Raw genomic sequence first — 18,910 nt, 5'->3', positions numbered from 1 at the left:
AACCCCACGGAGCATGGGCCAGAGGTCAGGCTCACAGAATCAGGAAACATCAATCCAAGGTGGAGCATCTGGCTGAATCAGCAGCTTTTTGACTTCCTTTAAGTGCAGATAGATTAAATCAGTGAGAAGAAGAAGAAGCAAGGTGCCCTAGGCAGTGAGTGGTTACAGTGGTGATGGCTGTGTGCATTTGTCCCTGCACATGTGTGTAGGTCAGGAGATGACACAAGGAGTTGTTATAATGAAGAGGGTGAGTAGTGAGTGCATTTGTGTTAATAGGCAACAAAATAGCTAAGGCAGAATGTGGAAACTCTACTTACATTTTCAGTGCCCTTATATGCTCAAACACACCTTGGTATGTTTGTATGCACATGTGCTCGTGTATGTGCAAATGATTACTGAGAGGTGTTAATAAGGGCAGCCTGCAGTTTGAGCTGTAGAGAGTTAGACTGGGTTTAAAAAAAGGTTTATCCTCGTTAGCACCGTGTGATAATTGCCATCACGTTTGGAGGTGTTTGTCATTGGTTTACGGTTTTTCTAATTTTGGTGCCTACTGTATGATCCATGCAAATGTGTTTTCCTTAATACATATTTGATTAGTTTTATTCTGCACCACATATGTAATAATTTTTTTTAAATGAGAATTAATGTCTTTTTTATTTTGTTTTGATTCATTTATTTGAAAACATATTTGATTATCTAAGTTCCTCAGAATCTCACACTACATGAGAACTGTCCTTGAATTTTGGCCATGTTATTTTTAAGCAGCAAAAATCTATGAGAAAGCAATACTCATGTCTTTGTCTGTCTGTGCTGGAGAGACAAATCTATTTCATTTTTGCTTTTTGTAAATTCAGCTGATCTCTATCTCTGCCCTTGTAACTCTTTCCGATTTATATACGCAAGTAAAAATTGCCTAAGTTTCCCCCTCTCATACGATTTTATGAAGGCATACACTCTGGCTTTCTTTCTTGATATAAAAGCCCTTTTCTCTCTTGCTCTTCCAGCCCTATCTGATCCGGATGGAGACCCCTGTCGGAGGACCTACTGTGGACGGGGTCGACAATGTGTGCTAATGGCAGAAACTGGCCGCGCAGAGTGCGTTTGCCAGGAAAAATGCCGGCCCTCCTTTGTGCCGGTGTGCGGCTCAGACGGCAGATTCTATGAGAACCACTGTGAGGTTTACCGCACCGCCTGCCTGGAAAGAAGACGGATCTACGTGGTACACAGCAAGGACTGTTTCTTTAAAGGTACAGATTTAGTGCTACACTGCTACACTGACACTGCAGAGGGCTGCCACACACTGTTAAAAAAATGACTGAAGTTATATATTTGAAGTTATATTTATAAAAAAAAAAAGTCTATTTAACTTGGATATTCTATTATAATTAATCAAAATAAATTACAAAGGCATTTAGGATGAAGAAGATATAGAGGAAATATGTGTGCCCATGCTGTGATACTGCAGCTGTTTGTCAAAATTATTTTCCCCCCAAAGTTTGATAACAAACAAACTAACAGCTTGCTGCATGTATTTGTTTTTCAGGGATATTTCAATTTTACGTCAGTCTTTTTCACATATTTCACCATCTGTTGTTGCTTAAAAAGTCTTAAAGTATTAGGTTTTGTGTGTACCTTTGGAACAGTGGGTTCTTTGTTTTTTGCAATAATTTGCCTTATCCAAAGTAACAAATAAGAAGGTCACAAAAAGTGTATTTGATATAAAAATTAATGTGGGTGTTTAATGAGTCAAAATGTTATGTGATACTCTGTAACACCTTGTGTTAAATACACTTTGATTAAGTAGTTACAAAAACATTTCTATATAAAGTCATTCATAGTTTTCATATTAATTGAAGATGTGTGATGCGTGTGAGTTTGGAAACTTAACAGTCCCATGTTATAGAATGTGTGAACAAGTTAATGAGCCTCCCATGTCGCAGCGCTGTGCCTTCCAGGTTTCAGCTCAAAGAACCGCACATCTTTGTTTCCAACTCGCCTCAGCACAAAGCTAGTTTTTTAGCTTTGGTAACTCTCTGAAGCTTTCAATCCAGCTGTGCTGCTACTTCCTACAACTCTCTTAGCCTGCGCTCACTCAGTTAAAGGAAGTGCAGCTGATCAGGCATCTCTCTCTTCACACTGAGTGATCATTTCTCATGTCAATATAGCCGAAACGCCCACCTGCTGTTTTTAACTTATGTCAGGATTTTAGCAGTGCATAGATAAAAGAAAAAAAATAGTTTAAATTAACAGGTTACTATGTATTATTGCATATGAAAATATTGTGAAAAACTTTTTTTTATTTCAAGTTCATTGCACATTAAGTGAAATATGTTGTCGTTTTTTTTTATTTTATTTTAGTTTTAAAGATCATTATTAGAACACATCAAAAACAAAAATCTGGTATCTCAAATTATTAGAATATTTTATTTTCAGTTTCAGTAAATGAGTTAAATGTAATCTATAGGGTTAAATACCATGGTATTGTCGACTTGTTCAGTACACGCAACAACAATGACAACTGATTTGGGTCCAGATGACGATACCCTCCACAAGCCACAGAAGGTCACTGCTGAAAAGGCTGGCTCTTTGCAGAGCGCTGGATCGAAGCATATTAAATGAAAGTTGAGAGCAAGGATAAATTGTGATAGGAAAAGGTGCCCAAGCAGCAGAGATGGCTTTCCAAGAAGATTCAAATTAAGAACATGTGGCGCTTCACAAGGACTGGACCGAGGTGCACTAACATCATCAGGAAAGTGGCCTCAACTGTCCCTAATATTACGACACTAATCCATAGAGAAGGAGGAAAAGGGAGGAAAAGAACTTTTGATCAATGGTCCAAAGTCCTCTTATCACATGAAAGTAAATTCTGTCTTTCTAGGTCCTAGAGTCAGCAGAGGCACAGAATCGAAGTCCAGGCTGAATTTCCCACAGTCTGTGGTGATTTGGTTTGCCATGTCATCAGCTAGTGTTGGTCCGCTGTGTTTTATCAAGTCCAAAGTCAACGCGGAAATCTACCAGGATATTTTAGACTACTTCATGCTTCCATCTGCTGCAGATTTCCCTTTTCCAGGATGACTTAAGGCCTGCTCACAGTGCTGAAACTGCTACCAAGTTACCTGACCAGAGCCTCTTTTGATTAATTTTAGGAAATACCCTAATGATGAGAGATACTAGATTTCTGATTTTCATTAGCTGCCATAAACATCAAAATTAAATATTACACCTTACGCAATGAATAGAGAATATAAGTTGTTGGGGTTTTTTTTAATTTTAATTAACTCTCTCCAGGCACACCCACTTCCCCATATTCAGTGGTTATTTTGCTCAAAGTCCTTTCTGTGGTCTCTGGTTGCCACAACACTTCCAGTGTGAAAACTCTGGTCTACGTTATCATCATCAACAAAGTCTCACAATAATACAGACTCAGAGACTTGGACTGGAATATACATTTATAACTGAAAGCCTCTGTTTTAGATATATATATATAGAGAGAGATATACATGTATGAATAATACATTTTCCTGCTGACCCCATCCTCACCAGTGCATTGCTTAGCTTTCACGGCAATTCATTAAATGATGGTCGGCACTTCAGCTGCCATTTATTGAAGGTAATACGCCGATAAGGAATAAGTACTTTGGACGACCCCACTTTAAAAGCTGAATTAACCCTTAAAGACGCTTGTGTTCATTATTGCTGCCAACAACTGAACATTTGTCGTACTTTGCTTTCTTGTCCCTTCACACTTAAATTGGAAGAAGCAAGCAATTATGATGATTTTAGCTCTACTGCTGTTGGCTTTTAAAGTCTGTTGAGATTAAGTGAAATCAAGTGAAATTATTACATGGGCATATTATTTTTTTCCTTTCACCTGGCTTTTTTGTGTAATTTCCATTGTTTTCCACTGCTTACACAACAACAAAAACACTGTTTCACAGCCTCTGTATCTTTGATGTCTCACTACATCACTGTGTATGGCACATGTTTGATCCCTTTTGCAAGTGAAAATTGCCCTCAAATGATATTCTAATACCCGTGAGGGGTACATATGAACAGTCTGAAGGCTACGCTTAGGTTTTAACTTTGATTTGATGTTGAAACATTTAAACAAAAATCGTCGCATTGACAAGCAAAGCAACTGTTTTGTAGCATGTTGCCAGCTGTCAAGTTCCAGTCACAAACATCAATCACTGTGAAAATTGTGCCGGTTTCTGTCAGCCACCGATTCAGTTGAGATGAAAGGACGAAATCATCTGTAGTTTGGCGCTGAAGGCTGTGGCTCGGGGTCGAGTTTTTCTGGGAAACAATAGCGATGCACTTACACTGGGACAAGGACAGTAGGCATTTTCATCAGGTGCTTATTCATCTCTTCTGTCTGGTCGACTTGGTTAATCATGCTCCTTTCACTACAAGTCAGCTTACTTATTAGGCAGTTGGCCCTAATCACAAAGACTGGCCTCTAAATCATTTATAATTGCACCCTAAAAACTAATTTGATGATCAATCTAATTGTGGAACTTTAACTGAGTTTTGAGTCAGAAGGAAACCAGTGTTGAGCAGTGCAAACATATCATTAACAGGTTTATTTTGCAGCAAATCCTTTCATAATTCTAAATTTTATATGCATTCAATTAGATTATGAAAATGGCCATCCAAACATTTTTCCATAGACGTTTATGCATTATGTGCACATGCACTGACTCAGTCTGTTCCTTCTTTCTCCTCACTACATATCCATGCACTCACAAATCACCACAAGGTTACCTGGGATCACTGGTTCCCTATTGTAAATCGTTTAAATCTTCACTCTTGACTATCTCTCATTAGCAAAATCGCACTCTCAGCATGAACAGTCTGTATTATTATCCAAAGGCAGCCCACTCACTTTATTATGACTTCGATTTAAAGGTAACGGGGCTGCAAACCTGGTGGCATAGCCTCTTTTTTCCCAGTTTTCCAGGTCAGACTAGTATTAAGCATGTTTTATACTCCCTCGGGGCGCTAATGTTAAAATAGAAAGCAAAGCTATAGTTATTTTTGAGCGCATGATTTCATGTCAACGCAGCACAGAAACACAGACGCACAATAACTCACACAAACATGGCAGCACTTTCAGGAATATCACATTAGGGAGGCAAGGATTCCTTCCAGACATTACCATGCATAGCTAATCCACATTAGGGGCGTTCAGTTGGCACATTAAGCTTAAACTTGATGTCTGAATGCAACCCAGCAGGAGATTGGAAAATTGTGGAAATCGGTCAGATGTTATGGGAATCATGTGTGTGTCTGTACATGTGAAGTCAATATTGCACATGACATACAAAGAAAACATTAGAAGGCACGTCTCTCAGTGGTGTGCTACAGCCATTATTCATAATCACTATTTGTACAGAGCACTGGAAAGAAGCATCCCTGGCGTTGATCAATAACGCTTGAAAACAGCAACACATCCTGTTCTGGTTTGAAGCTCTGCGTCGCATCTCCAGCTGCAGAATGAGACACAATTGACCATTTTCCTCCATTTCTGTCAGGATTTCACTCGGCAACTACCCCAGTCCTCAACGGTTAATGACAATAGGATAAGACAACAATATTATACAGAAGTACGATAATAGTAATATGTGTCTTTCAAATAAAAATGAATAGAGAAAAAAAAAAGATGAAGCTGCAAATGTGCTCATACGCCCCCCCCCCCCCCCCCCCCACTCAGAGAGTGAGTAAGACACAAATGGATCTCTGGGGACCCCAGAGCAATGTTTTAAGCCACTGACTTTTTTTTTTTTTCACAGAATAGGGTGGGGGTATGGGGGGTGGGGGGGGGGTGAATTTGCTTTCAAATATGATAAACCTAAAAGCTCAGCTGTGAAAGCCTATTTCTTTCAGCTCAGGGCTAGGGTCAAAGTCACAGTGTCAAATATAGCAAGTAGTTATGCCAGCTTTCGTCTCGTCATATTTGCATGACTGTGATTTTCTCCGCAGAGCTGGTCCAAAGCTCTTCACTTTGGAAAGGGAAAAAATAACTGACCTTTCCTTACTGCCTTCCACTTACAGAGCTCATTTTGTTTATGCATTAAGCTTTTAATAGGTCTGCATGCATAACCAATGGCATCCGCTGCTACAATTACACATGTTACTTTAAGCTAAAGTGGAGAAAAACACACGCAAACACACACTGACACACACACACACACACACACACAAAAGAAACCAAATAATTAAACAGATTTTTTTTTTCATTTTATTTATGAGACTTTTACTAGAGTTTCCCAGTTCATCTGCAGTTGCCTGTTTCAGTCACTTACCTGAAATTTGTCATGACTTTAATGAGATTTTACCTTTGTACTCTTTAAAAAGTTTTGTTGTTTTATGTTTGGGGGTACAATTGTATCTTGTAACATCAGAAGTTTCTATGAGCTTCAGAGAAAAAGTTGACTTTTTTCAAGGAGAGAGGTCAACTCTCAACTCTCCTTTGGTTTTATGTTTTTAATTAAATTTTTATCTTATTTTTTCCTCGGACAGTGGGGAAAATCAAGGGAGAATGTTTAATAGCTCAAACTACTGTATACCTGTTGTGGCAAACAGAGTTGCACAGGTGAAGGAGTTTACCACTCGGCTATCTGAGGGTACCCAGATATTCTCTTTGATGCAGCTTGAAGGAGGCTGCAGCTTGCTTCTGGCTTGATACTCAAAAGTGTGTGGTAAAGGATTTGACTTTTTTGACAGACGGCAAAGGTGATTTCAGGGCAGGAAAAAAAAGGATAATAAATGTCTGGATGGGGTTTTTTGTTCTCCCCACTTCTTTCTTTCTTCTCAGCTGATGATTTAATACATATTGGCTAAAAAAAATGTGTATTTGTATAATAACATTAGAATAACAATGGGATTATAAAATGCCACACTCTGAAGTGAATTGATAACTGTTACATACCAGTAAAAGGGACACAACAATGTTTAAACCAAAACCCTATAAAGAGATTTTCATTCTTTCACCTTTTTTATGATAACTTTAATTCTGTTTTCACTGCAGCACTTCTAAGATTAGTCTGAGCTCACTTCAGCTATCCATTTCACAAAGACCCCGCTATAAAATTACCACGGAAACCACAAATGTCTAACGTACACAAGGGAAAGTCAGTTTGTCTGCTCAAGTACGGCAAATAGATAATCGGCTTCAAAGTCAAAACTTGCTTGACGCCAAATGGCTTTAGAAAGGGCAAACTGTCAATTAAAAAGATTGATGTACCTGAAGCACTCAAACTTAATAACCTATTTAGATTCAAATTACTAAAAGTACCAGAAGTCATAAAACAGGTTTTCAGTCTGTCATCTGTTTTTTTTTACTTTTTTTTTTTTACTTTTTCTTTTTATAACCATGTGATAAATTACACTCTTGTCAAGTGATTGATCTAATAAAAATGATAACACCTTTTAATAGAGTGGCAGTGCCACTCTTTCGCTGATTTTATTTTCAGAATGAACTACATATAGTAGTGCATCAGAGACAGCTCACCTTAGTTTTCCCTGTGTTTTAGATATCTGTTTATTTATTTTTGGCTAATTTGGAAAAAGGAGATTACTTTGAGACAGAAATGTTGAAATCTGGAAGTGATTATTAAAATAAAATTACACTTGGCATTCACTTAATTCTTTTATTAAGTGCATGATGTATAAATTCAATTACATTTAAAGATTTTTAAAATCTCATTAGCTTTAGAAATCCCTGAATTTCTGAAACAGGCACCAGAAGCACAACATGTTTTCTCTTTCTTCTCCTGTGATGAGTGCTGGACAGAGAGTCGGCTCTTTTCTGACCTTGCCTTTGATTATGGCCCTTTCCCTCTGAAACGATCCGAAAAAGAACTAACACACTTGATTCATCGCTTTCATCTTCCTGATGAGTAGGAAGCTTCTAGAAAAGGCAGTCCAAAGAGACATCTGTTTTCACCAGGTTGTGTATGCCACTCCACAGGGAGGTCTTTAATGTACCTGGTTTGACCACTCTATTATGGACAAGTGTCATTCTGGTGATTCTAAGTTGTGATCCCGCTGACTCTTAGATCAGACGAGCAATGTGGTAGCTTTCAGACTGAAATTAGTGTTGAGTCTCCACTGGGTCTTAGTCTCCACTGGGTCCACTAAGCCAGGCGGTTCATAACATTAGTTGCCAGCCCTCACTTGAAATTCCTTGTGGGGAGCCCTGACCCCCCCCCCCCCCCACCCCCACCCCATCCTCTCCAGACTGGACACCAGCCAGGTTAAAGTTGATTGCAGAGCTGCAATGATTAATTGATTGGCTGACTGGTCAAAAATTAATTTGCAGCCATTGTGATAATAAACTGCTAGTTTGAGTCACTTATCAAGCAGAGGGGAAAAAAAGGCAGACATCCTCATTTCACCTTTTGAAGACATCAGTACTGAAAATAGTTCTTCAGTTGCTTTAACTAGCCACTTAAATAAAGATTCTCATAAGGGTGCTGATTGATTGATATTTTAGCAATCATCAGTCTTCTTGAGATTCACAAGCTGTTGCCAAATTTCACAAAAAAATGACAGCTACAGTGTTCTTGATATAATGAATTGCTTTGTCTTTTCCTCTCTCCAACCTCCCTTTTAGCCATCTATCAACTACCCGTGTTTGCGGTGTCTCTAACTTTTAGAGCTGCCTCAACCACTCTGATTACTCTTCATCATTCGGGCTCATTCAGTGGCAGCTGTGGTTATTGCATTAGCCATCAAAAGCTTCCCCCGTTTGTCTTTGTACTCCCTCTCTCTCCCTGCAGCCCATGGCAGCACCCTGCCTCCACCGTCCATCTTATTGCTTGCTAACCCTCTACCCCTTCCTGTGACTGCTGCTATCAACTTAGTCACGCAAACACACAGTAGTTTGATCATTCTCACAAGAAGGATCAACTTAACTTGAGCTCCAGGGCTGCGTCTTTAGTTTTATACATTAATCAAGATTATATAGGGTTAAAATTTAATGCCATTAAAGATGAAAAACCAAGTGTAATTGCGGGATGTTCATGACATCTTGTTTTTGTCTTGCTTTCTTTCTGCAAACTCTTTGTTGGATTTAAATTAATATAATTTTCTTTGGTTTATTAAAAAATGGCCAAACAATTGCTGTATAGTAATATCCCATAATGAAATGTACTTATGAGCAATTTGTTGCTATGTCACTAAAGCAGGCTGGAATCTAGAAATTATGTATTGCTGATTCTGATACTAACTCTCCAAGGTTTGTTTTTCTTTGTACATCCATACACTTTGTTTAAACTGCTTATCCAATTCAGTCCCTGTGTGGGTGTGGAGCTGGCCTTCCTTATCGTCACAGGTAGAGCGCACTCCACGCAGAACACCAGCAGGTTCGAGCAATGAACCTTTGTGCTGGGAGGCAACAGTACTGACCACTGTCCCACTTTTCCTCCAACAGTATGTTTGTACTGTCATTAATGACTGACCTACTTGGGTGGTGTGAGCTAATCAGTTCATTGAATACATTTTATATTCATTCCACTGAACCCTATCAACCTACATCGATCAATTCTACATTACAAGGGCACATTTTAGAAACCCAAACTCTTTAACTGAACTGCTCCAGCAGGGATGTAAAATTGTCCATGTCACATAACAAAAGCTAGTCTGGGCTATGTGTAAAACATCCATTCACATACACAAAAACACAAACTATCACCAGCAGGGGTTGCTTTGGCAGGACTTTATTTTAGTTATGGTTTGCTTTTACATGTATATCAGCCAAATTATATCAGCCTTATGTCATCTTGTGCAAACACTTTTTCGTCATTTTGTCTTTTCGCTGCTGCATTCATTCACCTCATTTAGTTGGTCAACAGTCTCCCCTGCGAACAAAGGAGGTGTCTTTTGACCACTGGTTTACCCCAATGTACTGGTGTAGGGGTAATACCATCGACACTCAACCAATGCTGTCTGATATTCCATAAAACCTTCATGGTGAATCAGGCTACACCTGCTGTGGTTAATTGGGTATCTTCCTGTAATTCAAGAGATTTCTGTCTGTCTGTGCTTTTGTTGCTTTGTCGGCCAACACCTGTGACATGATCAAGAGTTTAGCAACCAAATTTGGCACACAGATCTTAGGCACCTGAAGGTTCTTATCTATATCAGGATATCAACAGGTTGCCAAGCAACCACCTGTTAAGCATCTTTTTTTGTTAAGCAACTTTTAAGCATCTGTGACATCATATCCTGCATCCTGTCTTTTTCATTTCACAGCTCCAACATCCGCTTTATAGCCACAAAAGTGTAATTTTGAGTGATATTACATATAGGGGATATTATATTGTCTTCACGATGTCTAGCAACAGACTAAAAAACATGAATGGTACCATTTTCATTTCATGGCTATTAGCTCCAATAGGCCAAATAATACTGTAGTGTAGGTATGTATTAGTACTAGTAAATAATTGTAGTAAATAATGGCTTTTCATATTATATATGCCAATTTAAAAACTAAACCCAAAACTATCATTGTTTTGTTTCATTAGTTAACAAACATAATGACAAACTCAAAGAAAATTCTTTATCTGATATTCCAATAATTTTCTGTTGCAAGTTACAATTATTTTTGCCTAAACAGTCGTTTGGATGAATATGTCTTGTTTTTGTTCCTGTATTTTGTGTTAATTTTGCATTTGTTTTAATGGCAAAATCAGCTAAATTAGTACTAAATGTTCATTATAACATTATAACATTCTTTCATTAGTTTTAATCATTATTGATTTTTTTTTATTATTTTTGCTTTATTACAAGCTTCATCTTTAATGTTTAGTAGATGCTCAGGTTTTTTTTGTTTGTTTGTTTGTTTGCTTGGTGGATTGTTTTTTGGTTTTGGCTTTTTATTTTTCACCTCTCTTATGTAGATGCCTACTCATCCTTTTACGTGGACTCTCTCTCTCTCTGAAACACACACACACACACACACACACACACACACACACACACACACGAAAATGACGGTACACGCTTCTGTCATGACAAAAAAAAAAAAGCAAAAAGCAAAATAATCTCTTATGAAAGAGAATGTTTATTCATGCCTAAGAGATTTTGACATGCTTGTCACAACACTGCCATTGCCTCTCACTTTGCCTTTTCTGTGGTGCGCTATACTCCACAGCACCACAATGGACCTCTTAAATCACTTGCCTGGCTTTAGCTGCAGACGTGTGCTGCTCAGCCTGGCACATGCAGTATGGATATATTGATAATTTAAATCCGAGTTGGGAGTAAACAAATTGTGATGGGCATCACAATTTGAAATTCTTTTTTTTTTTTCTTTTTTACTGCTTCTCACCATAGATGTATAACACACACACACACACACACACACACACACACACACACACACACACACACACACACACGCACACAGCTTTTCCCTCATTTTGCCTTGTTGAAGTAATTAAAAAATCCCTAATGTGGGTTTTGTTCAGGGAAAGCCATTTTGGCATTCTGTCTACATCTTGTAGCATTAACAGGTGGCACTGCATCATTTTTGGAGCTCATCATCGACATGGTCTGTTTTTATTACTGTTCCTAACACAACTTTTTAAGAGCTGTTGGCAAATGGCTCTGAACAACTGAGAAATTAGAAAGTGACAAATGAATTCATTTGGCCCATCCCCTTCAATTCAGCAATCCTTTCATCAGTTTAATGGCTGTATAAATGGAAAACACATATGGCTGCCAGTGTTTCTAGCCCCAAACTTTGAAACTTGTCTGATCTGTTTTTGATGAAGTCTCGTTTCATTTACTAACAAGTGAGATGAATATCTTTTGCTCCAGTTTAGACATCATTTTAATGTCTGTATGATAATTAAATATCAGTTTAATTCAAATAACTCTTCCTAGCAATATAGTGCCATTCATAGTACACACACACTGCTCTCTTTCTGTGTCCATGCAGATCTATTTCATTCCCCCTTAAACAGCCTGCCCTCCCCACTCTTCCTCATAGACCACTTTCCTCTTCTCTATCGTTCACCCTCGTTTTTTTTTTCTTGTCATGCCCCCAATATAGTGCAGATGGGGATTTGAGTGACTCTGTCAAGCTTTTAACTGCGTTCCCGGTCTGTGTTAAATTGGTTCAGAGCTTAAGTAGAGTGTGAGCCTGGAAAATAAAAAAATAAAAATACAAGAATCACCTCGAGGCAAAGTGACCCTGGGAAGAAAAAAAAATCATATACACTCTTCATTCTTGACAAACACAAACACTCGCACACACAAACACAAACACATACAGAGACATAAACTAGGAGTGTAAAATGGATGTGTGGCTTGGTTCACTCCTAATCCATTGCAGTGAGTGCAAAGATCTTTACCTTCACGTGGAAGTATTTGTAGCTGCTTCACACAATAGGACAAGGTCGTCGGCGTGCCATAAAATTAATCTGGTGGGCGCAATGCTATCACGTGATGGATAATCTGATTAGACTTAAAGTATTTGATCACTTCTGTGGACAAGTTAGCTCAGATAACTGTCTGGGGACTGAACTATAATGGTTCTTAACTCGATTAAGATATATTGTTACATGAATTTATATAAATTTCAGTATTATTGGTGGTTAACACATTCACTTTACACGCACAAGAGCTCTAATTTGAAACCATGAGGACACAAACATAAACACAGAGAGTCACAAGTGTACTTCGATTGCCGGTCCCAAGCCCAGATAAACGTGAGGATTGCATGAGGAAGAGCATTCAGTGTCAAATCGAACATGCGGCTCTATCGCTGTGGTGATCCACTGGGAAATAAGGGCGCAGACAAAAGTGCGCCAATTATCACCAGACTACTTACGTTTGTGCACAAGAAAATTGCAAGCTTTTGTTTTTTTACAGAACCACTTCAGGCAAAGAGACCCTAGAAAATTTATAATGTTAAAAATAAGAGTATCATGTAATGAGAGCAGCAGTTTCATAATCAATGCAATCCCAAAGATAAAACTTCATCCAGTCTCACAATTTTTTTATGCACTTTGTAATCATTTCCTGATTTGGACTGTAATAATGACAACTTACAATCAGCATTTTTAGTGCAGCGTGTGACTCATTTTCCTACTTGCTCCTGTGCTCAGATGTAGGTTATCACATATTTACGGTTACGTTTTCTCAAGTTCACATCAGTTCTTTCTACTTGAATGATGCACACAAATGCACAAAAAGTGTTAATGAATTATTTTTTGTTTACTACTTTCTAAATCTAAAAGAATACAGGTGCACATTTCATCCTTTTTTGGAGGATGCACTTGCTTTTAACAGAGTTTTTACAGGAGGTCCTGTTACAGATTTTTAAGCATCTGGACAGCGATCTTGCTGGAAAGAGATGACTGAACAGTGCCTCCACTGCCTTGTAACACGAGTTGTCAGATTATATACTTCCACCCTGCCAGTTGAACAGTTTGACCAGAGGGCAAAGAACGAGCCCAGATTGACAACTAGCGCAGCTCAGTGTGCTGCACCAACTGATTTGCCAGCTCTCGAGATGACTGAATGATCAACTGAATGACTGCCCAGCTTCTAGCACAGCCCTCTATTTCACCAAGACACTCAAGCTACTTGCCCTTTGAGTACTATTCTCAATGCAAAGACTGAAAATGTGCTCCCTTAAAAAAGGAAGAAGTTATATCTCAGAATCGTTCCTTTAAAAACAAAAAAAGAGTTCTGCAACGCATGTAATCCCAAAATATTTGAATAGTTAAGATTTCATTGATTTGTTCATTTAGTTTGAAATAAAAGTAAATGAAATATTTCAAGTGGACTTAACCTGGTACATGTAATATATAATATTACTGGTATTTTCAGTGTTTGAGCCAGTTGTTAATTTAAATATAATGTGTAATATAGGTGACGCTTAATAGTAAACAACTGCATTTAATTTGTAGTGATCCATCTACATGCAAGCCTTCCACCGAAACAACCTAAGAGATTATATTTAACAAAAGCCTCTTTTTTTGGATTTTGCTGCATTGAATAAACATCTGTTCTGTTTTGCTGACACCCAAATTTGTGATAAAAATAAATAAATAAACATACTGTTTTGAAAGCAAGGTGGCCTCGCATGCCGTTCTCCTTTGGGAGCAGCAAGCTTTCCACCCGTACATTTTTCATGGTCATTTCATCCGATCAACAAAAGTAGCTTGTGTTACCCTGATTTATTGAGTGACACTGTGCCCTTGGTGCTCATTATTAGCATCTCAGTACCACGGGGCCTATTTGCATCATTGACTCACCATTCTACCATAAGTCGCTGACTATGGAGAGTGCTCTAATTCTAAGATCCAAAGGGAGTAACAACCCCAGCAGCTGCCTCGGGAAAGTTATCAGTCCGTGTTATTGTTTTCAAGCTCATCCCACAAGATTTCCTCAGAGAACCGGAGCAGTATGGATGGATGCTGCTGACCTTTTTGTTTTAGTGCCTATGTTACAGGTGTCACTGCTGCTGGCAGGGAATAATAGTATTCTTTTGAGGTGATACTCCATCTGGTTACAGTCCCACTGCTGTGTCAATACCTGATGGGATGATGAATAGCCCTTCTGCTGATAAAGAGGTTGTTAATTCATATCCGATGTAGGCTTGGTTAGCACGGGGGGTCTAGCCTAGGGACCCTTACTGGATACAGAAGCTCTGATCAGCCGTCGAACCCCCAACCTGAAGTTCCAAAGGTGTGTGATTGCATCCCATTTTAAATCATCTTTCACATCTCTTTAATTCCTTTTAGATATATAATTTGTTTTGTGAATCGCCCAGCATGTCTTGCAGCAGATATACTGGGTAATTGTGTTTCCCTTTAAGTTATAAATCTGACTTTTATCAATCAAGAATGTTGCAAAAATTTTAAATTTGTTTGTTTTTTAGTGTGTTAATTGAGATAAAAGACAAAACATGCAGGTCTGGCAGCGAGGGCCGGAATATTTCAGTTGCATATTACTTGTGCACAATGCTGGTGGCTTTGTGGATGCAGCATTTGTGAAAAATGTCTGTGCAGAGTGAAAGAAAACTCTGATGAGCTTCAAGATGCTTCTACTATTTGCTGCAAGCTCTTGAATCCTGATGCGCAGCAGATTATATACCAGATAATGAATGTAAGAACAAAAATACATAATTGGAGTATAAATACTGTATATTTTGTAGTTATTTGTAAGTTCAGTGTTTCTTTCTTGGTTTAGCAAGCTTTTAAACCTTAACTTGGAACGAATAAATACATAAACAAATAAATAAATACATAGTTTTGCTTTTATAAAAATCCTAAAAGGATAAAATTCAAGCTCCTAGAACTAATGATTATACTGACCTTTATGTTCAAATGTCTTTGCGCGTTTCCAGTATGTTGTCCAGGTGCAACCTAATTTGGAAGAAAAAAAACTGCAAACCTCATCTCCTACTCAGGTTTTCCATTTTGTTTAGTAGGAACACATCATGCCTAAAACCTGTGCTGTGATTTAAATAGAGAGTATTCCACTGGTATAAATAAAATACACAACCCCTGAAATTCTCGATGCACTCCCAAATCCACAGATTTCCTCACAGCTTTCTCTTATTATTTCAAGTCAGCACAGTTCACAGTTGATTATCTATTTTGCTGAGTGTCAACAACAGCAGCACTTCATTTAAAGTCTAAGGGATAGAGAGAATTTATCTTCCAAATCAAATCAATTATGCAAACTGAAAGAATACATTCTTGAATAAAATAGTGTTACTACAAAAAGTGGGGGAGGATTAAAAACATGTATTTTTGCTGAGAAGGCCTGCTTCAGACATGACTCTGCTGCTTCTTCATTCACCGTGAAGAATCTAGATCTTTCATATTCTTTATATGACATTAGATATTTAGTCTGTGGGTGATTGAATTGTCAGAGCCTCATTCATTATCATGCAAAACAGTTGCATTATTCAATTGTACTGCGTGGTAATGTGAGATCTTCTCAGTGATGGCTATCAGTTCATATCAATTAGTCACTGCACTCCAATGGAATTACTTACAGCTGGGTGGAAGAGGAGGACTGCTTATTACTCATGACACTAATTCTGCAGTTTGTTTGTTTCCCTCCTTTCACCGCTCGCTCACTCGCAGTCATTTTCTACATTTTAAACATTTGTCTGAGCTCCTGATTAGAAGGTCCATGTCACGCTAAAGGCCACTTCATAAAACATTTGTCTGCTCAAGTGGTCCACACGTGACGCTAGTGTGACAAATGACTGTCTAATCACTGAACTCCTATTCCACATAGTTCACTGCTAAATAATTTGTTTGCGCAGACCCTTGTTTAGGATTTAACACAGCTCCACTTGCTTATCCCTTCAGAGTGTGCGTGTATGTGTGGAATTAATAGCTAAATTAACATTATTTCCCTTCCTCGAAGACAGGGCCTACTTCTAGTGCTGCAAGCTAGTTGCGATCCTCAGTTTTAATGAAGAACACCTCTAGTGTTCCATTTCAATTCAATTCAAAACAAGGAGGTCCTGTTACAGATTAAACAGAAATGCAATGTATTGACTAGAACATAATATAGAGTTAAGTTCATGAGTTATGAATGTATGAGTTACAAATATTTGCAGTGCTTCCCCTTATGCCATATTTTGTTTCCCATCATGCTGTTTAATTTTTTCCATTGTTTGTTGTTACCTCATGCAATGATGGCAGTTCCCCTGGCAGACGATAACAGCGACTCTACGGGAACACTTCAGATGTTTTAATGGTCCTGTTATCTTGTTAGATGTAGTTATTTGGATTGTGGCCGAACCTGGCGCCTGCTACCTTATCTGTGCAAAAACGCAGGGTGTTATTGTTCTGTGTGTAAGCTTAGGTTCACAGGCAGAGAGGCTGATAATTGAAATCCTGAGTGGCAGGTCACTTTCATGGTAAACAAACACTTCATACTTGAGCTTCAGTAATTGCTTTTGAAGAGTGGCTCCCGTGTTATGCTGGAGAAAAATATATATATTCACGACTTGCAAAATTACACACACGCTGAACACACATAGAAAACAAATCCACACGCAGCTCTTTCCTGCAGGATCATTTGCCATGGAACAATGCACTAGTGGTTGGCCTGGGAGCTTCAATGACAGGGCAAATACACTCTTCCTTCCCTAACTAACATGCACACTGGATTCTGGGCCCCAGAGCTCAAAAAGTGACTTCCATCTCTGCCCTCTTTTCTAGCGCAACCTGCGCAATGGAGCAACCACCCCTGCAGCTACACCCGTGTCTCTCTCAGCTTCTTCATTCACGTGTCCCCAGAGCTGCAACCTAGCTCTCCAAGCCCTCCACTCATTCCTCTTCTTTTCCCCCTGCTCTTCTCCTTTATACTCCTCTCTTTCCACTCTTTCCTCCTTCTGTCCTCACCAGTTATTCGCTCATCCACTTCACTCTCCATCCCCAAGGCTCCATTCTGCTCATCCATGTCCTTCTCTTTGCTTTTCTATAAATTTGCTCAACTCTTCTTCTCTCTTTTATACCCATCCATCCAATCTCCCTGTTTTCTCTCTGTGCTTTTGGTTTTATTTTAATAGACCAAACCTCAGTGGATAGTGTTCTGAATCACATTTTCAGCCTGTCTTCAACCTGTGCCTTTTTAATCAGGCCTTGATCTAACATTACTGATTCTGAGCTTTTCCTTCAAGAAATGTTTGTATTACTAAAATTTAATTCTGCCTCAAGTGATGTCTATTCCTCTGACTTTTCCTCTTGTGTAGGTCTCTAGTCTACTGATGATATTCTTTTATACTTTTTATATGATTTCTGCTCTGTACTTTCATGCACAGTCCTTCTCCTTTCCTCATCCTTCCTATTTCCTTTCTTCATTTTGTATTCTTAAACCTCTTAAACCTTAAATTCTTAAACATCCTGTTTGGTATTTTTAAGCTAAACAGTGATACATAATGTGTTCTATGATATAAGTTACATGTTACATTGGACATCTTTTATTTGTGACTTAAAGTGAGCAGAATGAGAGCAAAATCTAGTATTGTACTTTCTCAGTGTTTTTCACAAATCCATCCCTAAAATATCGCTCTTTCTATCACTGCTTTCACAAGAACCTGTGTGTGTGTGTGTGTGTGTGTGTGTGTGTGTGTGTGTGTGTGTGTGTGTGTGTGTGTGTCGGGGGGGGCTGGTTTGCAGGCTTTGATGGAGTTCTATTAGGGTAGATATGGCAGCTTTCTGGAAGAAAATAGTGTATATTTAATTCAACATTCAAATAAAGAAACACATTATTTATCCCCAAGGGGGCAATTAAAAGGACGGAGAGCATCAAACATGCACAAAAATAAAAATAAAGTCAATATACTGTAAATATATGCTGTAAATGTAAACCAATTTAACCATTTTATATTGACATATCAAAATATATTGATATAAACAGGAAACTATTCAATTCAGCTTTTAAAAAAGGCTGATTTACTACCCAGCACTAACCTCAGCTTGCATTTACTTATGTATTTATTTTTTGTTACTGACACCTTGAAGGGAAGCCCACTTAATGGCTGTCCTCTGTTAAATCCCAATCCGTCCTCCAACCAGCCTGCAATAATCTGTCTAACACAAAGAGACACTCCATCCTTTGGGGTAGTGTTTCAGGCCACTGCGCTGCTTCTCCAAATAGTCACAGCTGCAGAGAAGTATAGTATTGACATTAACCTGAAATATCATTGTTTGAGTAGTGAATTGAGTTAATATACTGTGAATGAGTACGGCTAAGATGTCTTATTGAACATGAGCAGATTTGGACTAGCGCGCACTGACTAGAACTAAGCATTTGCTGCAGGGCCTCGAGAGACTACATAATGCATGGATAATAATATACGTTACAAAACCATTTTTATGGGTTTAAACGGAATCATTTTTTATATGGATTAAAGTGCACT

The 18,910-nt window shown here is 38.4% G+C and overlaps 1 protein-coding gene across 1 annotated transcript in view; it reads left to right on the top strand.

The window, feature by feature from the left end:
• The window catches only part of fstl4 (follistatin-like 4), a 227,436-nt gene that overhangs the window by 97,398 nt on the left and 111,128 nt on the right, over nt 1-18,910 (top strand). The window contains exon 4 of the mRNA XM_080867745.1: nt 1,005-1,247. Within this exon, the coding sequence (XP_080723871.1) occupies nt 1,005-1,247 (243 nt within the window). The remainder of the gene's footprint in view (nt 1-1,004; nt 1,248-18,910) is intronic.

Source organism: Rhamphochromis sp. 'chilingali', assembly GCF_963969265.1.
Source record: "Rhamphochromis sp. 'chilingali' genome assembly, chromosome: 19".
In the NCBI taxonomy this organism is placed as follows: domain Eukaryota; kingdom Metazoa; phylum Chordata; class Actinopteri; order Cichliformes; family Cichlidae; genus Rhamphochromis; species Rhamphochromis sp. 'chilingali'.
The sequence above is the reverse complement of the archived record's forward strand: the minus strand, read 5'-3'. Positions and strand labels throughout refer to the sequence as shown.